The sequence below is a fragment of the Kogia breviceps genome, chromosome 10 (assembly GCF_026419965.1).
Source record: "Kogia breviceps isolate mKogBre1 chromosome 10, mKogBre1 haplotype 1, whole genome shotgun sequence".
Classification (NCBI taxonomy): Eukaryota; Metazoa; Chordata; class Mammalia; order Artiodactyla; family Physeteridae; genus Kogia; species Kogia breviceps.
In genome coordinates this window covers 8,173,873-8,201,622 of record NC_081319.1, presented here as the reverse complement: position 1 = coordinate 8,201,622, position 27,750 = coordinate 8,173,873, and the positions used below count along the sequence as shown (strand labels likewise).

The window sequence follows — 27,750 nt, the reverse complement described above, 5'->3', positions numbered from 1 at the left end:
TGCAGGGGACACGGGTTCGTGCCCCAGTCCGGGAAGATACCACATGCCGCGGAGCGGCTGGGCCCGTGAGCCGTGGCCACTGAGCCTGCGCGTCCGGAGCCTGTGCTCCACAACGGGAGAGGCCACAACAGTGAGAGGTCCACGTACCACAATAAGAAAACAACTACCTTCTATTTTTGCACCTGATTTATATTCTTCTCTTACTTCTTCCCGTCTTATATAAACTTCTACAGGATAAATTCCCTCTTGCAGACAAATATTATTCAACAACTGTGGGTAATGAAAGTCAGTTATCCTTCATATCTGCCCATGGATCTCAGGACGGAACTCCAAATAAAGCCGAAAACATGAGGCCCCGACATTAAACCTCCCTAAAGAAACATAACAAAAACAGATGAAGGTTTTACTTAACAGGACACATACCTTGTTCACTTAGATTGGCACTTTAATGAGGAAGTTTAAACAGCAAAAGTTACACTGGTTGTACGATGCTATAAAAAGCCCAATCTTTCGGTCTGTGCCAGCCTGTCTGCCTCTCTCTCACACTCCCCACCCCTCCCAGACACACGCGTTCACGCGCAGCTACCTACCAGCAGCACTCATCTCTGAAGCCCAGACAGAGCAATATTCATGTGCACACACACAAAGAATACACCACCCCTGACTACAAGCAATCAATCATTTTCAAAAGAGATTCAGCCAATAAACAAAAATATTCTCTTAATCCGAGATATTCAGCCAGATTTTCTCAGGAGCTCAACTACTCTCTGACAACGTCCTTTAACAGCCGCGTGAACAAATTTCACTTGTTCACAAAGACCATGAAGTATATACTTATACTCAGGCAGCAACCTACTACATGACACCAAGAGAACTGAGGACAAAAATAAAGAACGCAATAGCACTGAAAGAATAAAACACTTAGAAATAAATCTAACCAAGGAGGTGAAAGACTTGCATGCTGAAAACTACAAAACATCGTTGAAAGTAATTTTTTAAAACACAAAAATGAATGACAGACATCCTGTGTTCATGGAACGGAAGACTTAATATTGTTAAGATGTCAACTAAACAAAGCAACTAATCAATGCAATCCCAATGGCACTTTTTGCAGAAATAGAAAAACCCATCGTAACATTCACATGGACTCTCAAGGGAACCAAATGGCCAAAACAACCTTGAAAAGGAAGAATAAAGTTGGAGGACTCATACCTTCCAACTCTTAAATTTGTTACAAAGCTACGGTAATTAAAACAGAATAGCACTGGTGTAAGGATAGACATACAGACCAATGAAAGAGAACACAGAGTACAGAAATAAACCCTCACATACATGGTCAATTGATTTTCAACAAGGATGTCAAAAGCATTCAACAGGGAAAGGACAGCCTTTTTAACAAATGGTGCTCAGAAAACTGGATTATCTACATGCAAAAAAGATGAAGATGGACTGTTACTTACACCGTACACAAAAATTAACTCAAAGTGAACCACAGACCTAAACATAAGAGCTAAAACTATAAAACTCTTTGGAGAAAACACATAGGAAAATCTTCATGACACTGATTTTGCAACAACTTCATAGCTATAACAGCAAAAGCACAAGCAACAAAAGAAAAAAATTGATAAACTGTTCTTCATCAAAATAAAGCACCCTATGCATCAAAAGATACTATCCTGAAAACAAAAAGACAACCCAGAAAAAAGCTGAAAAGTATTTGAAAATCATATATATAATGGATTAATATTCAAAATATTTAAAGAACTCTTAAAACTCAACAACAAAAAACAAACAAGCCAATTAAAAAATGGGCAAAAGACCCGAACAGACATTTCTCCGAAGAAGAAAAACAAATGGCCACTAACCATATAAAAAGATGCTCAACATCATTAGTCATTAGAAGAATACAAATCAAAAAACCACAATGAGATACAAATTCACATCTACCAAGATGGCTACAATTAAAAGAAAAAAAAAAAAGGAAAATAATGAGTGTTGACGCACATACAGAGAAATTGGAATCCTCAAGCATTGCTGGTGGGAATGTAAAATAGTGCAGCCACTATGGAAAATAGTTTGGTGGTTTCTGAAAAGGTAAACAAAGAATTACTATGTAAACCAGAAATTCCATTGCTAGGTACATATCCAAACAAATGGAAAGCAGAGACTTGAACAGATACATGAACACCAATGCACACACAGCAGCATTATACACAACTGCCAAAAGGTGAAAATAACCCATTACAGAAGAATGGATAAACAAAATGTGGTAGATAGATACAATGGAATTCGGCCATAAAAAGTAATGAAATTTTGATATATGCTACAACATGGGAACCTTGAAAACATTATGCTTAATGCAATAAGCTGACAAAGAAGGACAAATAATATATGATTCCACTTATATGAGGTACCTAGAATAAGCAAATTCATAGACACAGAAAGTAGACCAGAGACTACCAAGCAATGGTGGGGAAAGTGGAAGAGTTATTATTTAATGGGTACAGAGTTTTCGCTGGAGATGATGAAAAAGTTTTGGGTGTAATAGTGGTGATGGTGACACAACACTGTGAATGTACTTAATGCCACTGAATTGTACATTTATGAATGGTTAAAATGATAAATGTTTTGTATATTTTTATCACAATGAAGAAAAAATAATAAAGAATTGTCTTGTGCACTCTCCTCCATCATGATTGTTTTTTATTTACTGGCCCAAAGCCCTGGTAACATAAATACAATATCAGTCTCAAATTTTAAAATGGGTTGAAATTGGAATGAGCTGTGTATTAGCCTTAGATATTTTAGCAGAACATTCCATCCAAAGTTAATACCAGCAACCTATAATAAAAATAATTTATTCTCTTTGTAGGATACCTAAGGATCTGCAGCAATAAATCCTATACCTCAAGCTTAAACAACTAAAAAACTTCTGATTTCTCATTAATGGAAAGGAAGACAGATTTTAGAAACTGTGCCTTCAGGACATCTCCACGATCATTCTTCCCAGAGTAATAAACCTAGTTTACATCCAACAACTGCTATATGTCTAAAAATACTTTTGCCCATTTCAAATAACAATTAAGTCCAAAGTAAATTCCTTTGGTTTTTTCCTTTTGATGTTAAAAATTATAAAATTCCATATATTTCTGTTTTCAGTTAAAAGTCTCTTACCCACGCCTACAGATAATAGCTTTTCTGTAGATTCATCTTCTTCTTTTGTTACTTTTTTTTTTGACATTCCAACAGTTTTCTTATATCCTTTTTTGGCTTGATCCACCAGACGCTGAAATTCATTCTGATGTTTTATACCTGAAATTCAAAGGACCTTCTCAGTAAATCAAGGACTATAAAAGTTACATGTCTACAACCGATGGACTGAACATCAAGAATAACACAAGCTTCTCAAGAACAGCACCCTTTGGACATACTTACAACGAATTTAAAAGGCCTGGGGAGCTGAGGAAGCATGCTTTTATATCTTCCCCGTTCCTCAGATACAAACTTGACACATGATATTCCTAGTTCGCAACTGTAGGTTTCTTCCCATATCCCACTCTTTTAAAAAGGTTTTTTGATAGAGCATGAAAGATGCTGTTTTCTTAAATATAACCAAGACACCATTCTAACTTCCCAGATATAACCAAGTACTAAGAGGAAGAACATTAACTGAGTATAAAAGCAGAAGCTTCTAGGAAAGTTGGATAAAAACACAGGATATCTACTTTAATTTCCCCTTTCTCCTTCACACTTCTTGCCTGTTTCCTATCAGAACCCCTTTAATAATCTAAGATCACCACCACCACCACCAATCTACCTTATCTTAGGATATTATAATTAACCAACCTTAATTTACTACTACTTTAACACCTCTGAAGATAATTTAAGCCTGATCTCCAGGTCACCATTATTAATGTACATAAATTTACTCAGTAAAGACTAGCCGTTCGTCATTCGAGCATGGACTTGAACACATCTATTTGTGACTCTGAACCGTGGTTCACACAGCTGAGGCTGTACGTACTTATCTAGCAACCTTAAACACTTAAGTCGTGACCCAAAAGGACGTTGTAGATCCTATAAAAATATATCTTAGAAAGATTCATACTGCAAGTAGTTAACACTAAGTTTTGAGACTGTTTTCCTCCAGTAAACATCATTTTCCCTGTAGTGCAATACCATGAATAACTGGGTTTAGGGGGAAATTTGTGCTTCAGGTGAAAACTATGCATTTTCTAGAGCCACCCTTCCAGGATTCCAGTCATCCACGGCCCTTGAGCTATGTTACGGTTCTGTACATTGTAGATAACTGACCACAGTGGAAAGCAATTCTTGTCTATAGACAAGCAGAATCCTGTCTGGTGAAGGTTCGATTGACTTCCGTCCCCCTCTGGAAAAAGCCAGTGTTCCCTGGATTTGCATATTCATTTCAATATTCCTGCTCTCTACATGTGACTGTTCTTTGCACATTAGGGACAGAATGCTCCTAATTCCAACATATTTATGTGCGTGGTATGTGTATGAAAACTCCCAGGGAAACTAATGTGTTGGGTTTCAAAGTGTCTGGTAAATTTTAAATAAGAGACTGGTTAAAATTTCATCAAAATATAAGCTGACCATAAAGATTACTAGAAAAAATTAGCTCTTCAGAAATAGGTGAGATCTCATGTAGAATACAAGCTAGGTGACTTCTTTTAAGTCCTATGTAACTCTATACATTTGAGAACAATTGCTTTGTACTTGTTCAGCTCCCCGGAATCAATGGGCTACCACCACTGCCATCCTTATGTAGTTTGTGTTCGGCAAGGGTAACACAGCACCATGGGGTCTACATAATTTAAGCAGGTCAGCCTGGGCCATTCTGCTAGTAAGGCTTCTCCTGCTAGTAAGGTTCCTCCGTTGTGTACTTATGGATTGTGGATTTAGAACGACTCAAGAAACTTGCTAAAGTAATCTCATCACAGTTAAGGAGGCTTAATGACTTTATCTTCTGAAGTAAAAAAAATCCCAGGTTTAGAAGAGATTTTCTTTTTAAATCTAATTGCCCCTACAGCTAGGCTGGAGACCAAAAAGTAAAAGGCAACCACAGCTTTGGCTTTGGCCCAAGAAGTCCAATAACCCCTCAAAAAATGAACAATGCCAAGAGATTATCACTAATAAAATTGTTCCCACTCATTTCTCCACCTCATTTTAGGAGTTCTGCCATTTGGCAAGGAGAACTTCAGAGTTTAAAGTCTCAGTTCTGCTGGCTCAATGCCCTGAATTTACCTCTTAAAGGTTTGAAGTGGATCAGATAGTGGTAGGAGCTGACGAATAAGCCCACACTGAACAAAGTCATACTCTTTTTTTTTTTTTTTTTTTTTGCAGTATGCGGGCCTCTCACTGTTGTGGCCTCTCCCGTTGCGGAGCACAGGCTCCGGACGCGCAGGCCTAGCGGCCATGGCTCACGGGCTTAGTTGCGCCGCAGCATATGGGATCTTCCCGGACCAGGGCACGAACCCGTGTCTCCTGCATCGGCAGGCGGATTCTCAACCACTGCGCCACCAGGGAAGCCCCAAAGTCATACTCTTCAAGATTTTTAATACTTGACTCATACCACCCTTTCTGCCTCACCAAGTTGAAATGCCATAATCTCTTCTAGTGCCAAGTCAAGCCCTTCATGCCCTGACCACCTCACCTGCTCTTTTTTTTAGAGCAGCTTTTACAGCCAGAGTACCTCTGGATCTGCCCATGAACCCAGGGGTGCATCAAAACCAGGATCCCAAGAGTGGGACAGACTCAAGCCTCTAAAGTGATCTCACTGAGATACTACTTTAAATCGGAGTGAATCTGAAGCCAGTGTCTCCCAAAGTAAAATCTCATGTCTTTTTCCCCCCAACTACCTATGACACCCATGCAGCAAACATGGGTGAAGAACAGATTAACAGTAAAGGCTAACATTCACTCAGGATTTATTCATTTAACCTGAACTGACTAGCCTCACTTTAAATTCATGACCGTAAGTCTCAAACAAGCACTCGGCACTATCATACAACTTTTCTACATTTCTCAAGTAAACTTTGCTTTACAATTCTCCAAAATGTCCACTTCATACTTTCTCCAAACCTCCAACACTCCCTTCTCAGTTGGGCTCACACTATTTTGAAAACACAGATAAGTTCTAACAGGAACTCTGTCATCTTCCAACTACCACGACTTCATCTGTGCACACATGATCTATCTTCCTGACAGCATGAAATGGTGATCCTTGCTGCATCTAAGGGCCAACTGCTAATTTATGCTCTGGATTCCATCACTAAGGCCTTCTCAGTGATACAGTATGTGCAATTATCCTTTCCTCTATCATCTATTGCCCCCTCTCTTTTGAATCTTTCCCACTGCATACAAATAAGCCTGGGACGGGACCGTGCTTTTGAAACAGAGTGTGGGTTGTGAAAACAACTTAGTAGATCCAGACCAGCATTTTTTTCTTAAAACAATAATAAGAATAGGATAAAAAGTGCCAGAGTGCATTAAAAATGGAAAGAGGAAACAACCAAGATGTGCTTCTTGAGGTTAATGGATAATAAACTGTGGTACATCCAGAGAGTGGAGTGTCATTCAGCTCTAAAAAGAAGTGAACTATTGGGACTTCCCTAGGGGTTCAGTGGTTAAGAATCTGCCTGCCAATGCAGAGGTCACGGGTTCGAGCCCTGGTCCGGGAAGATTCCACATGCTGCGGAGCAACTAAGCCCGTGCACCACAACTACTGAGCCCACGTGCCACAACTACGGAAGCCCATGCGCCTAGAGCCCATGCTCCGCAACGAGAAGCCACCGCAGTGAGAAGCCCACGCACCGCAACGAAGAGTAGCCCCCGGTCACCACAACTAGAAAAAGCCCGCACGCAGCAACAAAGACCCAACGCAACCAAAAATAAATAAAATAAAATAAATAAATTTATAAAAAAAAAATAAATAAAAATCTAGATGTGGACATATGCTTTCACTTCTGTTGGGTAAATAGCTAGGAGTAGAATTACTGGTAGGTAGGTTTATGTTTCCATTTATAACAGACTACTAAACTGTTTATCTAAGTGGCTGTATCATTTTGCATTCTCACCAGCAATGTATGAGAGTTCCATTAGCTCTATAGCCTGGCCATCACTTGGAATTATCCTTTCTTTCTTTCTTTTTTCTTTTTTTGCCATTAAAATAACCATATCTTTTCATGTGGTTATTTTGTATTTGAGTATCTCCTTCTCTGAAGATCTGTTTAAAATATCTGTGCTTTTAAAAGATACATCCTAGGACTTACTGAATTTTAAGAGTTCTTTATATAATACAGATACTAGCACTTTGTCAAATATAAATTTTACAATATTTTCTCACAATCTGTGACTTGCTTTTTCATTTTCGTGTTTGTCTTTTTTTTTTTTTTTTGGCCGCACCACGCAGCACGTGGGATCTTAGTTTCCCTACCAGGAATCGAACCCGCACCCCCTGCAATGGAAACATGGAGTCTTAACCACTGGACTGCCAGGGAAGTCCCTTCATATTTGTCTTCTGAAGTGTAAAAGCTTTTATTTTAAAGAAATATAATTTATCACTTTTTTCTTTTTCTCTTATGATTCATACTATTTGTGAAAGATGATCATGTCAACTGTGAACAAAAAGTCTTATTTCTTCCTTTCAAATCTGATTACTTCTCTTTCTTGCCTTATCACACTGGCAAGGACCCACAGTACAATGCTGAACAAAAAGTGGTAAGAATAGACATCTCTACCCTGTTCCTAGTCAGAAGAGAAGCATTCAATATTTTACCATTAAATATGATGTTAGTTGTAGGTTTTTCAGATATCCTATACCAGAGCAGTCCACCACCTTTTTGCACCAGGGGACTGATTTCATGGAAGACAAGTTTTCCCCAGACCGGGGTTGGGGGATGGTTCAGGCGGTAATGGGAGCGGCGGGGAGCGGCAGATGAAGCTTCACTCGCTCGCCCGGTGCTCACCTCCTGCTGTGCGGCCCGCTTCCTAACACGCCGTGGACTGGTACCGCTCCATGGCCCAGGGGTTGGGGATCCCTGCTATACCAGATTAAAGAAATTCTCATTTAGTGAGAGTTTTTATTACTAATGGGTGTTCAACTTTGACATATACTTATTCTGCATCTACTTATAAAATTATACAGTGTTTTCTTTTCCAGTCTGTTAATACACTGAATTATATGGATTAATTTTCTAACATTACACTAATCTTGCATTCTTAGGATAAATTCCACTTGGTTATGATGCATTATCCTTTTTACATAGTGCTGGATTTGATTTACTAAAATACTGTTAAGAATTTTTACATCTATGTTCATGAGGAATATTGGTCAGAACTTTTTATTATACTATCCTTGTCTGGTTTTTACTTTCATGGAAACTTTAGCTTCATAAAATGAGGTAGGAAGTATTCCTTCCTTTCCAATTTTTTTAGAATAATTTTTGTTGAATTGGTATTATTTCCTTCCTTATGTGTTTCATGGAATTCACCAGTGATGCCATCTGGATCTGGAGTTTTCTTCCTGGGGATGCAAATTCAATTCATTTACTAGATATAGGGCTATTCAACCGTATCTATTTCTTCTTGAGTAAGGTTTGGTAATTTGTGTCTTTCAAGAAATTTGTCCATTTCATGTATGTTTCCACACTGGCATGAAGTTATTCATAATATTCCCTTACTGTTCTTTTAATATCAATAGGATACTTAGTAATTCTCCCTCTTTTATTCCTAATATTGGCAATTTGTGCTTTCTCTCTTTTTGTCCTAATCAGGCTTGCTAGAGGGTTGCCAATTTTGTTGACTTTTACAAACAGCTTGTGGTTTCATAGATTTTCTCTGTTATTTTTCTGTCTTCAATTTCACTGATTTCTGCTCTTCACTGTTCCTTTCCATCTGCTTACTTAGAATGGAATTTGTCCTTCTTTTTCTAGTTTCTTACAATGAAAGCATAGATAACAAATTTGAAACCTCTTCTCTTTTCTAATATAAGCTTTTAATACTACACATTTCCCTCTAAGCATTGCTTTAGCTGAACACACATTGCTATGATGTCCTTTCTTTCAGTTCAATTTATTCCCTAATCTGCATTTACCTCAGCCAGAATATTTTTCAATTCAAGTATGTATGTCATCTAAGGAATTCCATTTGTTTTTGTTTTCATTTTTTGGCCACACTGTGTGGCTTCTGGGATCTAGTTCCCTGACCAGGGATCAAATCCGGGTCAGTGAAAGCGAGGAGTCCTAACCACTAGACTGCCAGGGAATTCCCATTTTGGTCTTTTTTTAATACTGTCCATTTCTCAACTTAGCAGGACCTTCCCTCATTCTTCCTTCTTCATATAAAGAACATATTTGTAAATGTTGTTTAAACATTTTTATCTACTAGTTTCATCATCTCTGTCATTGCTGGGTCTGGTTCTATTAATTGATTTCTCTCTTTTCTAGGATGTTATTTTTTTGCTTCTTTGAATTCCTGGTAATTTCAATAGGATACTGTTAATTTTATATTGTTGTACCTATTTAGTGATTATTTTGAGGTTCCCCCACCCGGGGACCTTAAAGCTGCCTGCAAGCTGCTGGACCTGTAGAGCTCACCATCTTATTTGTTTTCTTTCTCCCAGGGAAAACAGTCCTGTGCTACCTTTTCCCAATATCTGAAAATCCAATGATTATATATTTCATCTGGTTTTCTAGGTTTTAACAGAGAAAAGTAAAAACAGTCTGTTATTCCATCTGGGCTAGGAGGAGAAATCTCCATTTACTTTGATTTTTCTGTGCTGGGAAAGTTATTTTTTTACCAAAATATGCATTTATGATTTATGTTAACGTAATGAATTTATTGTTTTTAAATAAGTTCATAAATATTGTTGAAATTTCTCGGTTTTAATTTTTCTTAGACATATGTGTTATTTGGAAGTGTATTGTTTAGTTTAGAAATATTGGTGACCTTCCAGAGGGCTTTGTTACTGATTTCTAAATTGATTTCATCTCATGGTAGAGACCAGACTTTGTGCACTGAATGAACTCACAAGGTGACCTTCTGCAGATCCCCGGGGCTCTCTCTCAGTGCAACTCTCTCCTCTCCGCGCTCTGTCTTGCAAACTTCAGCTCCTTCAGTTTCTCTGGTCTTTCTTTCTCCTTAACTCAGAGCCCTCCAAGCTCTGCCTAGGATCTCCCTGCCCGACCCGGAGCCTAGAAATTCTATTATGGGGCTTTTATAATAAAGTTTTCCATCTCTCAGAGATTCCTGTCCTTTGTTACCTAATGTCTAACATCTTGAAAACTATTTCATATGTTTTGTCCATTTACAGTGGTTGTTTGTTGTTTTTTTGTGTGTGGGGGGGGACGGGGGGGTTGTTGTATATCAGGTCCCAATTATTCTGTCTTGGCCAGAAGCAGAAGTCCCCCAAGCCTTAATCTGTAACATGATACATATCAACAACTATAACCCACATAAATGAAAGCTCTTTGGTGCCCTAGACAAATTTTAAGAGTGTACAGAGGCTTAGAGAACTGAGAATCGCTGCTCTAAGCACTGGGGTACCCCAGGGCTTAGCCTTAGGCTCTGTTCCCCACAGTACTCTTCTCCCAGCTAATTGTATCTAAGTGTACAATTTTAAAGCACATGTCTTTTTCGTTAGATAGATTCATCCATTCATGCCTAATATCTCTTTTCCACTTGGATATCCACTAGAAACCAAAACTTAACACAGACAAAATAGGAATTTAGATTCCATTTCCCATCCACAATCCTCACCCTGGTCTCCATCTCAGTAAATGGCATCATCACTTCTCCAGGTGCTTGAACCAAAAATGCAGGGTTCATTCTTGATTCCTCTTTTATTCACCCCCCTATATTAAATTCATCAGCGAGTACTATTGATTCTACTTTGAAAATTTACCTTGAATTGTGTACTTTACTTCTGCTACCACTCTAAAAATGCCACATCCCTGACCTAATTTATGAAAATGGCCTCACTTCATTCAGGTCTCTTCTCAAACATCACATCACCCTTCTTAAAGGAGCCCTTCTGGTCCAGCAGCTCCATCACTTTCTATCCCTACCTTAAGTCTCTTCATAGCACATATCACTATCTGACACATCTTACTTGTTTGTTTACTCTCTGACTATCCCCAATAGAGTGTAAGCTCCATGTGGGCAGAGACTTCGTCTGTTTCTTTAATGTTATATTCCCAATACCTAGAATACTGTCTGGGTGATCCATAAATATTGCCTGAGTGAAGAGCCTTTAGGTTAGTTTTCTTACTATTTCTTGCCACATTATAATTTATTCTGTATTCAGAAGATGCCATCTTTTTAGACCTAGATAAAATCATATTACTTGTCTTTCTAAACTCTCGAATGACTTCCCACTGCAGGAAGAATAAAACCCAAGTACACTCTTACAAGGTCTTTCCTTCCGGGACCTGGCCCTGCCTCCCTGTACACCACTCTTCCGCTTCGCTCACTACACTCTACTCACCCCCGCCGACGCTGTGTCTACCTCAGCGCCTCTGCCCCTGACGCTCCTTCTGCCTGCAATACTCTTCCTCCGGCTCTGTGAATGGCTGCCTTTATTTTCCTTTTGATTTTTGTTTTTTTTGGCTGTGCCTGACCCGGGATCAAACCCAAGCCCCCTGCATTAGGAGCGCAAAGTCTTAACCACTGCGCCACCTGGGAAGTTCCGCTAGCGATATATATTTTTTTAATTTTACATCATTTTTATTTATTTAGTTAGTTAGTTAGTTTTATTTTTTGGCTGTGTTGGGTCTTCGTTTCTACACAAGGGCTTTCTCTAGTTGTGGCAAGCGGGGGCCACTCTTCATCGCGGTGCATGGGCCTCTCACTGTCGCGGCCTCTCCTGTTGCGGAGCACAAGCTCCAGACGTGCAGGCTCAGTAGTTGTGGCTCACGGGCCTAGTTGCTCCGCGGCATGTGGGATCTTCCCAGACCAGGGCTCGAACCCGTGTCCCTTGCAGTGGCAGGCGGATTCTCAACCACTGCGCCACCAGGGAAGCCCATTTCGATTTTTTTTTCACTTATGACTCATCTCAAATGTCAACTCCTCAAGAAAAAACTTTTCTTGACTACATTATCTAATGCCCCCATAATTTCTATAAATTACTCTGCTTGATTTTCTTTATAGCATCTGCCACCTAAAATTGTTATAATCATCTGCTGATTTACTGTTATTTATCTGTATGCTATTAGAACATAAGCTCCATGACAAGAAATTTATGTATCTTGCTCACTGCTCTATACTCACTACCTAGAAGAACAGCTACCACATAGTAGATGCTCAATAAACACTTAATGAATTAATGAACAACCAAATTAAAAAAACAAAGGAACATATTAAGCTAAAATGCCTTGCCTACTTAACAGAAATAAGCTGGTGCTCTCAGGAAAAATTATAGGAGGTAATCCCAGACTGTTCATTACAGGTTTGTCTTTTATTTCTTGGCAGCGTATAAAACTATGTTTCACCAAGGAGAAGAACGTGACGATCTCCAAAATATGTCTGTCATGGCAGTTAGGCAAGTAGAGTAACTTCCTTCAGGCTAAGATTCCGTCTCTTACTGGAGCAATTCAGTCTTAATTAAAAAGACCTACCAAAAGCATTTGTAACCTGAAACCCGCAGGTAACTCAATAAACTCATTTGATTCAACTCTGCATCAAATACACTTTCTACAGATCTGCAACTAAGCCTCAAATTGATTTCACTGTTTCTCTCCTCTTCTAAAAGAGGGACTCGTGAAGATAAATCTATCCAAAAGACTGCTAAAGAAAATAAGAAAGATATATCGTCACAAAACTACCAAAGTAACTCATTCATAAAATTAAGCTTTTTTTAAGCAAAATAACCTGAAACTAAAGCTTAGCGCACCCCCACCCCCACCCAAAAGAAGTTCCCAACATACAAGCTATTCACTCAGATTCAAAGCATGCTGTGGTGCAAAAGGCTTCAAGTTGAGCACGGGGTGAATGTGGGTTTAATTTCCAGTCCTGCTTTTTACTAGCTATGTGGGCAGTTTATATAAGCCAAATAATAAATCAATAGTAAAAGTAATATTTCCATCTATGTATGAGCTCAAAAGGTATTCCTCCATATACCCCTTTTTTCCCCAGGGACTTCCCTGGAAAAATGTATTCCACCAAAACAGGGAAAAAGAAGAGGCAGATTTGGATCCTGAAATAGGTGAACTGACAGGAGGGAGGAGAGAATACCGAGAAGGCTGGTGAAAGGAAATTACAGGTAGCTATGAAGGAGGCCCAAAGCGCAGTCACAGTAGCCTGGAAAAGGGCTGGGGGCTGCTTCAGGCAAGATGTTCTGGAGAAAATAGTGAGTTGATAAATAATCTATGAGTTTCAATGTAATAGAAAGTGACTGACATTTCTCATGGAAAGTCTACAGATAAATTAATACCAGATAAATAGAAAACTAAGCAAATAAAATTACTAATTATAGGGAAAACAGAATTTTTTCCTAAAAGGAATTACAACTGTAAGGGAAGAAAAAATAATTTCCCTTCTAACCTTCTTAGTTCTTAGCTGGGGCTTTATAACAAAAGACAAATTTACATGAGAAAAGCAGATGTTTTTTAACATGTATACCTCATGTATATATGGAAGATACCCAGAGAAAAATAAGTAACTCTAAGCTCTAAGCCACTTGGAGGTGACTTAGAACACTGGCTTAAATACCATCTTCAGCTAGATTAAAAAAAAAAAAGAAAGGTGTGTGGGAGGCCAGTTATGGGGAGATGGCCAGGAAAAACACAGTAAACAAGAGTGAAGTCTGCTATGCTGATTTAAGTCAGAGCCTTCTCCGTCAAAATGAAGACTAACGTACTTCTAGGGACAGAGAGGGGAGGAGGGACAGACACCTTTGTAATTGTGTCCTACACTCAGGCAAATGGGGGAAGGCAGAGAGCTTTCCTTTCTGCGGCTTCTCAATAGCCTTCTGCTCAAAGCAACGCGTCACGGTGGCATATTCTTGGGTGGTGGCATACTCTGACACACTTCATAACCTCAGTATTGTATGTTGCCTGGTTCAAACTGTATACAATGTCTCTAACTAATACTGACCTTATAAAAAATTATGACAATATTCAGAAATTGGGAGGGAGGAGAAGGTTAAGAGTCAGGATGTACAAAAGAGCTAAATTTTCATTTTTCAAATTAGGACTTCAATCAATTGTTAACATGGAAAACTGAAACACTTCAAGAAATAGCAGAAAGAATAACCTTTTATAAACATGAAGGTAATTACTAAAACAAAAGCCAAAAGGTTTGACAGTTGGTAATTCTAGGAAATGAAGATGGAGACAAGGAGGTGGCGAGGAGTCAGAGTTTTTAATAAGCCTTAGAGAAATGTGATTAAAAACCACATACGTGGGCTTCCCTGGTGGCTCAGTGGTTAAGAATCCTCCTGCCAATGCAGGCGACACGCCTCAACCAGGCGATTCTCAGTGGTTGAGAATCCACCTGCCAGTGCAGGCGAGCCCTGGTCCAGGAAGATCCCACAAGCCAAGGAGCAACTAAGCCCGTGCACCACAACTACTGATCCTGCACTCTAGAGCTCGCGAGCCACAACTACTGAAGCCCCCCGCGCAGCAACAAAGACCCAACGCAAGCCAAAAAGTAAATTAAAAAATTTTAAAAATTAAAAACCCATGTACATTAAAACATTAATAAAAATGTTGAAAAAAAAGAAGTGCCATCAATGGTATATTTAGATCCTGACACTAAATCAAACTGTAACTACACTAGAATGCTAATAATAAGCGCTTGAGCTTCAGGAAGTGCCCAAAAGGTTTATAAAAAAAAAAAAAACGTATATACCGAGGTTTATTTTAGAGCTAAGTGAATTAATTTAACATGTTGATCTACTCAGTAAAATTAAAGTTTTTAAAGATATTTAAATGGTGGGCAATAGATATTTGTATATTTTCTTGCCTATATCTAACCCACGTTTTCTTTAGTGTAGTACAATTGTTAGATACCATCCTTTAGTGATTTAAATTATTTTTGTTCCATGCAAATTCTCTGGTTTCCTTATTGTTACAGGCCTTAGTTTTGCCACTTCAGTGATCATCTGATATCCTCCAGCTCCTGTACCAAGAAAAATTACTTTGGCTTTCCAAAGGCTGATCAAAGAGGATCGATCACGTGTGTTTATCTTTAGAGCACCAGCGCTGTAACTTGTGTGGTTCAGCCTCTGGTCCGTGAATCCTCCAGCCTCCTTTCCCTACATCGAGAAGGCTCGGGCCATCACATCTACATCTAGTGCCTGTGTACTTCATCCTCCCTCCCCATACAGATCACGGCAGCATCTGCCCCTTCAAAGCTTAAGAAGTGAAAAAAGAAAACACAATTCTTTTGGCACGACTAAGGTATATCATGTGTGGAATAGTCACTCAGCAAATATTAACTATCGACTGTTTGCCAGGCACTTAAATTTAAATTTAAACTAAAAACCAACCAACCAGCCGAAGAATAAGCAGCTATCTAACTGACAAAACAGTAATGTGCTAGCACTGGGAAAAATACATATAAAGGTCATTTAAGGAAAATGAAGCGATAAAGTTGGAAAGCTGGTAATAATGAATAAAACAAAAACTATCTTCAGCATAAATATGCAAGCTACAGAGTGCTGAAATTCTGTCACTGGCCTGAGGACAGGATGGCAGGTCAGGAATGTTTCCATTTTAATCCCATTTTCTTCTCACAGAGATGCTTTGAGAGCAACTAATTAATATTTGCTAAGTGCTTAGTGATAAGCTCATAGTAGAATTTTTTAGTCACAAATCAAACAGCACGCACATAGTTACAAAAAAAGGTCACTGTCTTGAGTAAACACTAAACCAAAATTCAGTCTCTTAAGTAATATTAACAAGAAAGATTATTGTATTAAACATTAATATAAAAATATATCTTAAAAAATTACTTAAGACGGAAAACTGTAACCCAAGTTCTTTGTGAACAAAGAAAACATCACATAACTTACGATAGTTACTGTGAATTTCATCTATTTCCTTTTCTGTTTGGTCCTTTGTAAAAACCATTATCTAAAAAAATCCAAAAATTCTTAATTAAAAATTACAAAAAATGACAAAAAATAGAAATTAGTACCATAAACTTTAAAATCTCAAATGCAGATGTTTAAAATAGAGGAAAATAATCCCTCATCTCTGTTTTATATAGACTTAGGAAGATTAACTCCTGTTTATTTCTCTTGAATATTGTAATTAACATACATTTTACTCATTACTTTTCTTCATCCGTAGAAAATGCAACCCTGATTCCATTAGAATTTATGAAGTATTAAGACAACAATCAATTAAATTTCCTACTTTCAATATTTAATTTTCCACATTCATTACTACAGTAGGTAACATAACACTACAAGATTGAAGAGACATTGAGCAGATCATTAACAAGGCAGATCTTCTTGTTTGTCTGCTACCTTTTCCAGCCTAACTTTTCCAAGTCTACCACAAAGGTATACAGAGAAAATGCGATAATACAAGACTTCATGTGTTAAATTTCTAATTCACTTTGTAAAATTTTAGACTTAAAAGATCTGAAATGTACTTACACAATTCATTATAGTCTCCATCTTATAGTTAGCACACAAATAGTAAAGTTAATGAAAATCTCACTTTTCTCTACTATCTGATTATAAACTTACTTCCCTAAAGTTGTTGCTTTCCTTACAAACACATTACCAATGGTCTAGGAAAAAAGTCTACTTGGGAGAGCCCAAAACACTTCCTCCAGCGTCAAAGGACACAATGGCTATTTTCTTCTTTGGTATCCTCTCCTCAAGTTTTGGACCATCAAACTAGAGGAAGGCAATAGTGAAGAAATTTAGGTCTTTGATTCCCTCAGTAAGCTCAACAGATGCTCAATCCTCATCAACTCTTGAAATTACTTAATTTCACCATCAGTATAACCACACAATTGCAGAATGCCAGAGCTAAAAGGGGATCTTAGCGATTATATAGTTAAACCCCTGAGTTTTACAGATGAAGACCTTAAGGGCCACAGAGATTAAATGTTAAAGAGCTTATTAAATGCAACCACCAGAAAAAGGACCAATACCAAGGTTACCTGATGTACGGGCACATTCTTTTTTCCACAAAACTGTAATTCATCAATAAACTCTACTTTGGATTAATCTTGTGCCAGAAGACTGCTAAATACGATAAAAATGCTAAAATGAGCTGCAAGTAAATCATAATACATTAAATGGAAATGTGTTCTGGTACATTTCCCACTGAACAGATTTAACACTGGTTTGCTTTAATTGGTAGAGTATTCGACTTTTCCATCCTTCATTTCTACCGAGATACTGAAAAAGCCCATCAACATACGCTTTCGTTGAGTTTACTAGCTTCAAGACGCATCCTAGTCTTCTCCATATTTTCAATTTCTTGAACTATTTCAGCAGCTGTTAAAATAAGGGCATACAGCCAATATTAATTACATGGTGTTGCTCAATGTACCCTGGTTATATAAACTCTTAACACTGAAGCTGGACGATGGGTGTACGTGAACTCCCTGTCCTGTCTTTGCAATTTTTCTGTAAGTCGAAAGTCATTTCAAAATAAAAGGGTTAAAAAAAAAAAACACAGTTAAAACACTTAACTTTTACCCATGCAATTACAGTTTAAAATATAACTGGAAGAGTAAGGCAAAGTCATTTTGCTCTTTCCTTTGAGGATACAGGTATAAACAGGAGTCCCAATGGAATATAAAAATTAATGTTAGTGTGAATGCTATTCTTAGGGGATATCCACTGAAACTCCAATGTACAAAATGTTATAACAGTCTACTTTTCAAGGAAAGACAAAGGTCTACGAATACTAGGGGGTAGATGGCCTTGACTCCAGAATTTTTGCCAGTACGTGTACTTACCAATCACATACATCAAAGAGATATGAAATACACTCCATCTCCTATATAAATACCTTTGAATGCAAATAGCATGAAATTTGCCAATGCTATCCTTCTGCCTACTAGGCCAACATATTAAGACTAAAATTCACATATAGTATAGGGGAATAAAACTATAATCTCTTACACACATTTATACAGAAAAAGATACTATACCTAGAATTTGCCTCAAAATAATCCATGGGGGGGAAGGGATGTAAATGACAGACAACACGCCATTAGGCATGAGTTGACAACTGTTTGAGTCGGGTAACAGGTAAATAGGGGAAATCACCATATTCTTCACAGTAAGAATTTAAATTCTATAGAACTTGTAAATAATCTCTATTAAAAAGATTTTACAGGGCTTCCCTGGTGGCGCAGTGGTTGGGGTTCCGCCTGCCGATGCAGGGGACACGGGTTCGTGCACCCGTCCGGGAAGATCCCACATGCCGCGGGGCAGCTGGGCCCGTGAGCCATGGCCGCTGAGCCTGTGCGTCCGGAGCCTGTGCTCCGCGATGGGAGAGGCCGCAACAGTGAGAGGCCCGCGTACCACAAAAAAAAAAAAAAAAAAAAAAAAAAAGATTTTACAAAACTGACAGTCCTCGAGAGGATCATTTAAGAATGCAATTACCTCAATTCAAAGTTTGTTTTTCAAGCACTGAGAGGTACCTCTTGCCTCCCTAATATCATAAGACCAGTAGAAACAATGTAAACAATCTCTCCCTCTGTGAATCATGGTATAACAGGAAAGCAAAGGGACCACCTGCATTCTTCCCAATCCACTAACCCAAGTATCACTCAAGTTAGAGAACATCTGGCATACTCTCTTCTAAGGTATTAAGGAAACTGTACTAGGCTTAGATGCAATTTAGGGGCTTAAATATTTCAGGGAGACTTCTGATTCTGTTTGTGATGTAAAGAGGTGTCATTCTCACCCTAACAACGAGAAAAGGCTGGATAACCTATAAAACTGTAACTTTACTCGAATCCAATAGAACTAAGCTCACAGGGAAACCAACTAGCCTGAAATCTAAGGAAAGTCAGGTGCCTTAGAGAAGAGACGGGTCATGAGTACTGGCTGACATAAGAAAACAAGGATTATCTACCACTTGGTAAGAAGATTTCAGATAAACTTTTTTTTTTTTTTTTTGCTGCACAGCAAGGCATGCAAGATCCTAGTTCCCAGACCAGGGATTGAACCCGCACTCCCTGCGGTGAAAGTGCATAGTCTTAACCACTGGACTGCCAGGAAAGTCCCTCAGATAAACTTTTTGGTGAACTGCAAAAGGCCAAGGGTGAACCACCATGAAAATATAAAAATCCTGGGAAACTTAGACACAAGGGGACTCACACCGATTCCAAGGTTTTCTATAGACCTTACTGGATACTCTCAAGAACTACTGGGGGAAGGATGAGAAATTAGAAAAAGTATCCCTCTGGATACAGGCTTGGGAAAGAACAGCCCCCAGTGCAGGAAGGACATGAAGCCCCATCAGAACTTTAACCCTAGGAAACAAAAGCATTAAGCCACTGAGGGAAGGTCAGCAAAACTGAAGTCCCCAGAGCACAGGTAAATGGAGAAAAAGTAAACAATCAAAACCCTCTACTCAGGCAGAAGGGTCAGGAAACTGCCCTGGGCCCAGACCAACCACTAGAGGACCCTTGCCACTCGGGGAGACACAGGATCACTGAGAGAGACCCACCTGTGAGACCCAGAATCAAGGGCCTGCCTAAGACTGAGGCTAAGCTAGAATAACAGAGAACAACCTCATGTTCCCTACCACGGAGCCAGGACACTCCAAGTGACAGGTAACTGTAATCAGCCACTGGGAGAGAAGTGAGCATGGAAAGACTCCTTAAGGCACAGGTTCACAGGGAAAACCTAAGTGCGAGTGATACAGGTACATTTTAAAAACAAACAAACCAACTTCTACTAGCTCAGGCACTGACCTAAAAAGCACAAGGGATATCAAAGTGGTGGTCAACCGAGGACAACCACAGCAACAACAAAATCCAAACCAATCAACCACACACAGTAAAGTCCTAGCAAAAGAGGAGACAGTCCATTTTTTAGTCATTCATACTATTTACTTCAGCATTTAGAGCCTCACATATTAAGTCTGGTTTTCAACCAAAATTTACAAGATATATGAACAAGCAAGCAAACAAACAAGAATAACAAAAGCAAACTCAGATATCAGTTGCCCAGATGTTACAACTACCAGACATGGAATTTAAAATAACTACGATTAATATGCTAAAACATTTAGTAGAAAAGATGAACAACATGCAGGAACAGATGGGGCATTTCAGGAGAGAGATGAAATCATCAAGAAGAATAAAACAGAAATGTTAGAAATTTTTAAAAATTAGCAGAGATAACTTGACCCAGCTAAGGAAAGAATAGGTGAACTTAAAAATGGGATCGATGGGGCTTCCCTGGTAGCGCAGTGGTTGAGAATCTGCCTGCTAATGTAGGGGACACAGGTTCAAGGCCTGGTCTGGGAGGATCCCACATGCCGCGGAGCAACTAGGCCCGTGAGCCACAGCTACTGAGCCTGTGTGTCTGGATGGAACCTGTGCTCCGCAACAAGAGAGGCCGCGATAGTGACAGGCCCGCTCACCACGATGAAGACTGGCCCCCACTTGCCACAACTAGAGAAAGCCCTCGCACAGAAATGAAGACACAACACAGCAAAAACAAATAAATTAATTAATAAAAGTAAAAAAAAAAAAAATGGGATCAATGGTATTACCCGAACAGAAACAGAGAAAAAGGGGGAAAAAACACTCAAAAAACAGAATAGAGCAACTAAGAGCTGTGAGACAATATCAAAAGCCCTAACATACAGGTAATAGAAATCGCAGAAGAAGAAAAAAGGGAGAGAAAATATTTGAAGACCTAATGGCCAGAATTTGCTAAATATAATGAAAGATGTCAAACCACAAATGCAAGAAGCTCAAAGAGTATCAAGCAGAATAAATAACAAAAAACATAACAAAACAAAAATGCAACAATATATCTACACATAGACACACAAAGAAAATCTTGAAGCCAGTGAGAAAAAGGGGTATACCACACCAATAAAAGTCATGTATTACATCATACTGCTCATCAAAAACTATTCAATCCAGAAGACAACAGAATGAAGAATTTAAAGTGTTGGGGAAAAAACCTACCCACCTAGAATTCTATATCAAGGGCAATATTTTGCAAAAGTGAAAGAGAAATGAAGACTTTCTGAGACAAATAAAAACTGACAGAATGTATTATTAGCATATCTGTACCAAAAAAAAGTGTTAAAGGAATTTCTTCAAGCAAAAGAAATTTAAAACCAGAAATTCATCTCTGTAAGAAGAAACAAAGTGTTAGAAGTGGTAAAATTGAAGGTAAATATGAAATATACTTTTCTTATTTTTAACTACTATAAAAGATAATTGTCTGTTTAAAGGAAAAACAATAGCAATGCATTGTGTTAACAGCATGACAACAACAGCACAAAGAATTAGGGACTGGAAGTAAACTGTTGTATAAGGTTCTTATACTACAAGCAAAGCAGTATATTATCTGAAGGTAGAATGTGACTAATTAAAGGTGTACACTGTAAACCCTAAGGCAAACACTAAAATTTTGAAAAAGAGGTACAATAATAAGTCAATAGTAGAAATGAAATATAGTTTTTAAAATACTCAATTAATCCAAGATATTTTTTTAAAAAAGGATAGAAGGAACAAAAAGCAGATGGAACAAACAAAACAACTAGCAAGATGTTAAGTCAAAAGCCAACTACATCAAATGTAAATGGTCTAAAGGCACTAATAAGAGCCAGAGAATGCAGACTGGATTAAAAAAGAAAAACCAAACAATATACTGTCAACAAAGAAGCCATTTTAAATAAAAGACAGAAATTCAAAATAGGTTCAAAACAAAGAATGGAAAACAATGTACCCTGTAAATACCAATGAAAAGAAATCTGAAATAGCTATATTAATACGAGGCGTGAGAGACTCCAGAGCAATGAATGTTCTCAGGGACAAAGAGGGAAATTACAGAAAGGGGTCAAGTCACCAAGAAGACTTAACAATCCTAATGTGTTTGCACCTAAAACAGAAATCAAAAATACATACATGAATGAGAACTTCTGTGTCCAAACAAGGTGGCCTAGATTCATGTCTCTTCTCATTTCTCATAATCTTACCTGCAAAGTATAACTACAAACCCTGGATATAACAGACAAGGTTAAGAGAATTCTGAAAAGTGGAAGGAGGAAAATGGACTGGCTAAGGACCTCAGAATTTGAGGAACAACACTGTGGTAAGTTTCCCGGGTTTTCTTTTATCTTCACAATATCCCAGACTCATCTCTGGTGAAGCCTGCAATCCAGAACCACCAACACTCACAGAAGGAAGAAAAAAAAAGACCCAAGAAAAACCTATTTTAAGCAAAGGTCAGTGAAAGGGAGAGATCAGAAACCTTTCTGACAATATCGGACCTACTCCAGCTAAACACTGCGGATGCTCCCAGCCTGTCACACAAACTTCTCCCCACACTTAGTTAATTTAAAGATCTGTAAAATTAAAACACAGGTACTATATTTACTGAAAAAAATCTGCATATAATCTGCAATTCAAACCCATGTTGTTCAAGGGTCAACTGTATATCTCTTTAAAGCAGTTTAAATGATATATTTGTTATTAATTTCTCATACTTAGAAGAGGAAACTAAATAACAAAAATAAAAATTGGAAACAAAGGGCTTCCCTGGTGGCACAGTGCTTAAGAATCTGCCTGCCAATGCAGGGGACACGGATTCGAGCCCTGGCCCGGGAAGATCTCACATGCCACGGAGCAATTAGGCCCGTGTGCCACAACTACTGAGCCTGTGCTCTAGAGCCCACGAGCCACAACTACTGAAGCCCGTGTGCCTAGAGCCCATGCTCCGCAACAAGAGAAGCCACTGCGATGAGAAGCCCGCGCACCACAACAAAGAGTAGCCCCCGCTCACCACAACTAGAGTTAGCCCCCACGCAGCAACGAAAACCCAACACAGCCAAAAATAAAAACAAATAAATTTATTTTTTTAATTGAAAAGAAAGTGAAACAAATGAATTGTCACTGTATTATTTCAAATAACATAACCACCATAAAGGGAAAAAATAACTTATGAACACAGTAAATGACTATGTACCCTTCGTGCAGGTGAGGGGAGAGGGAAGACTGAGTAGAGAGAACTAAAAAAAAATCTGGAATTCTTTCTCTGGTTGCAGAGAGGTGTAGTAGTACAGATGAAGCAATTCTGAAACGATTTTAAATATATTACAGAACTGAACAAATTAGTAAACATGCTGATGCTACTGAGAGGGAAGATTCTCCCTGTGGAAAAAGGGAAATCCAAATATAAAATAGAGAAAGGTAAAGAAGACCCCTGTGGGGCTGGATTGAAAGTAAAGGTATTTGTATGTTCTCATGATTTCTAATATGTATAAGTGGATTTACATGCATACATATACATGTAGTATACAGCCATACATGCATATGTGTATGTATACACATATCCATGTATGCGTATGTATATGTGTGTATATATTCCTGAGCTCCATCTGCTGAAAGAGTCTAGAAGCAAAGGTACCAGAGAGCAATGAGCATAGCTCATTGCTTATCTTGTTTTTCCCCCAAAAGAACCAAAGCTCCCCAGGGAAATGGCTGATTCCAGGGCTGGGACAGGGAATCACTACCTTGTTACGCTAGAAATAAGGAAATGGTAAAAACTAATAATAAAACTGTGGCATGAGGACCAAGGCTGAGCATCCTCATGGGAAGATGCTCCCACTGGCCAAATCTAGAAACATGAACACCAAGATAATTAAGGATGGAAATAAGCTGTAAATCTGTGAATCCACATTGAGAATAGACAAATTAAATACAAGAAGGGCAGGCTCCTGTTCTCAGAACCATGGCAGGTGTCAACTGGCAAATGTGGAAGGAAGGCTAAAATTAGAAAAATCACCATTGTGCAACTACACAGAAAAGACTAATTCAGGTAAAAATTACTAAAGAATGCTAAATACAGGCGTGAGATTTTAATGAGGTATAGAATATTTAGATGGTATAAAAGTGTCTCTCTACAGATTTCTTACTAGGAGTAATGAGGAAACTACACAGTGAACAAATCGACAAGGTGATCAAACCTGCCATCACAAACGAAGGGCACAAAGATGTCAAATACCTCTACATGTGATAGTCTGAGAAGGACAAAACATCACTTATATAGCATTCTGGCCACGAATGCACAACCTGAACATAATTATAAGGAAACACAGGACAAAGCCAAAATGAGGAACATTCTATTTGGGGAAAAAACCCAACAACAACAAAGACTGTATTCTTTTAAAATGCCAATGTCAATGTCACAGAAGACAAAGAAAGACTGAGGAATTGTTCCAGACTGAAAGAGACTGAGAGGATATTACAACTAAATTTAATAATGTGATCCAAAACTGGATCATGTACTGGAGGGGGAAAAAAAATCCATAAAGGCCATTACTGGGTCAACTGCTGAAACTGGAATAGAGATAATAGATTAAAGAACTATTTAACAAAGATCAATTTACTAAAGTTGATAACTGTACTGCAGCGATAAAACAGAATATCTCTTTTCTTAGGAAATACACAATAAAGTATTTAGGAGACAAGATTATACACCTTATTCTCAGATGGTTTAAGAAAAAAACATGTGTCTATAAAGATGTACACAAACACATATACATTAATAAAGAGAGAGAAACAGTAATTCATAAAGCAAATGGGACAAAATGTTAACAGATGAATCTGTGTAAAGGGTACACATGTGTTCTTTATGATAAGGTTTCAACCGTCCCATAAGTTCAAAATTATTTCCAAATAAAGTTTTTTTTTAAAGGATGCAAAGCTAAGACTTTTTCAGACAAATAAAAGTGGAAAGAACTTGTCTCAACACATGTGCACTACAAGAAACATTAAATGAAGATTTTCAGACCAAAAGAAAATGACATCAGATGGAAAGCTGGATCTAAGCAAAGAAATAAGGAATACTATAAATGCTGAATGTGTAGGCACATAAAGACTTTCCTTTTCAATTGTTAAAATTTCTTCAAAGGAAAACTGACAGTTTAAAGCAAAAATGGTAACAAAGTATTATGAGGTTTATAACACCTAGAAGAAAAATCTATGCCAATAAAACCAAGGATGGAAAGGGTAAGGTCCCTATGTTAAACATGTGGTACAATAACAGCTGAAGGTAGACTGTGATAAGTTTAGGATGCACGTGGTAAACTCTAGAACAATCGCTAAGAGAAATTAAAAAGAGGTATAGCTAATAAGCCAACAGTGGAGATAGAATAGAGAACTAAAAAATAATCTAAAAGAAATCAAGAAAAGAAAGAAAAAAAAACAAAGAATGGACAGGACACAGAGAAAATAAAGAGCAAGATGGTAGACTTAAACCCAACCAAATAGATTAAACGAAAAAGTTTTAAATGCTACAATTTAATGGTATATTTTGTCAAATTAAGTTTAAAAAGCAAATCCAAAACATATACTGCTTACCAAAAAACAGTTTAAATATAATGACACAATATGTTTAAAGAAAAAAGTGAAATAAGATTATTATTTATGGAATATTACCAAAGACTAAAACAAGTATGTCATAATAATGAATAGGTTAATTCATCAAGAAGACGTAACAATACTAAATGCACATACATCTCATTACTGAGGTTCAGAATTTAAAGAAAGCAGAGCATACTGAAAGGAAAAATAAAAAATCCACAAATACCCTTGGAGACTTCAATAATCCTCTCAGTACTGATAGAATCAGTAAACATAGCATAAGTAAGGATGTAGAATACTTGAACATACTACCTAGCAACTTTACATAACACTACAGATCACTGAACAAAAAACCCCCAAATTTTCAAGTGCTTAAGGAACACTCACCAAGGAAGACCTAATGCTGAGTTATAAAACCAGTCTCAATAAATGTAAAAGGTCCAAAATCATACAGAACTGCTTCAATGGAATCAAATTAGAAATGATTTAAAAAAAGATATCTGGGAAATATTCAAATATTTGGAAATTGAAAACACTTCCAAATAACCCATGGGTAAAAGAAGAGATCACAACAAAAATTAGAAAATATTTTAACTGAATGAAAAGGAAAATACCAGAGAAATGAAAGCACATGGCTACATAAAAATCTATAAGTCCATGTTTATAGTAGCTTTATCCAGATAGCCAAAAATTGGAGACAAGCCCAGTTGCCTATTAATGGTCATTTACTCATCATTTCAGCCAAAATCTAGAACATTTCCTTCACCCCCACTGAAGTAAATTCCCTCCCCCTTACCCTCAGGCCCTGGGACATACTGATCTTTTCTATGTCCCTATAGTTTTGCCTTTTCTAAAATGCTAAATAAATGGAGTTTTAAAATTATACAGTGTATTGTATTTTTTTTTTTTTGCAGTACGCAGGCCTCTCACCGTTGTGGCCTCTCCCGTTGCGGAGCACAGGCTCCGGACGCACGGGCTCAGCGGCCATGGCTCACGGGCCCAGCCGCTCCGCGGCATGTGGGATCTTCCCGGACCAGGACACGAACCAGTGTCCCCTGCATCGGCAGGCAGACTCTCAACCACTGCGCCACCAGGGAAGCCCCAGTGTGTTGTCTTTTGTATCTGGCTTCTTTCACTTAGCACAATGCTTTTGAGTTTATCCATGTTGTTGCATTTATCAGTAGCTCATTTTTATTGCTAAGCAGCGTTCCACTGTATGGCTGTACCACGATGTGTATACCCATTCACCTATAAATAGACAATCTCAATAACCAACAAAGCTGGAAGAACTACATTACCAGACAGCAAGATCTATTATAAATTACTCATAAAGTAATTAAGACAGTGCACTAGTGGCACAAGGATAAATAAATGACCCAATGGAACAAAACAATGTCCAGACCCACACATATACGGTTAGCTGATTCTCAACCAAGCTGTACCGACAATTCAGCGTGTAAAGATGGTTTTTCAATAAATGGTGTGACATCAATCAGCTATCCATATGGAAACAACAGAAGAATCTCGCCCCTTACCTTGCAACGTATGCTAAAATCAATTCCAGTTAAACTGTAGATTGAAAGGTAGAAGCAAAAAGAATAATGCTCTTAGAAGAAAACATGATCTTGCGGTAGGCAAAGACAGAAAAGTACTAACCAATGGGAAAATGCAACGAACTGGATAAAAATTTAAAACTTCTACCTCTCAAATGAAGCCATTAAGAGAGGGAAAAGATGAAATTAAAGGAGAAACGTACACACCCAGCAAGATGTGTATCCAGAAAAATTCACGTACCCCCGGAAGTAAATCAGGAAACAACAGATCCACAGCACAGAAAAATCAGGCGCAAGACTTAAATGGGTATTTCACCAAAGAGAATATCCAGGTGGCCAATGACAATATAAAAATATGCTGAACACTACAAGCCTTTAGGGAAACAAAAATTAAAACCATAATGAGATACTACTGTGGACCCACCAGAATGGCCAAAAGGGAAAATTGACAATATTAATGCTGTTAAGGATGTGGAAAAACTGGAATTCTCACACCCTCCTGATGAGAGCATACATTGGCACTGAGATTCTGCCTGTACCCATGAAAGCTGAACATCTGCAAAAACATAATTTGGGGGATAGGTATACGTATCCCCCAAACGTGTGCCTACGAGCACCGAGAGGCCTGCAAAAGGTTACT

General features: G+C 38.2%; 1 protein-coding gene across 3 annotated transcripts in view; it reads right to left on the bottom strand.

Moving 5' to 3' along the window:
• The window catches only part of RAD18 (RAD18 E3 ubiquitin protein ligase), a 110,268-nt gene that overhangs the window by 37,397 nt on the left and 45,121 nt on the right, over positions 1 to 27,750 (bottom strand). For all 3 annotated transcript variants that reach the window (XM_067043565.1, XM_059077742.2, XM_059077745.2), the window contains 3 exons: positions 17,406 to 17,482; positions 16,037 to 16,097; positions 3,175 to 3,312 (listed from right to left, as the gene is read on the bottom strand). In XM_067043565.1, coding sequence (XP_066899666.1) covers positions 3,175 to 3,312; positions 16,037 to 16,097; positions 17,406 to 17,482 — 276 coding nt within the window. The remainder of the gene's footprint in view (positions 1 to 3,174; positions 3,313 to 16,036; positions 16,098 to 17,405; positions 17,483 to 27,750) is intronic.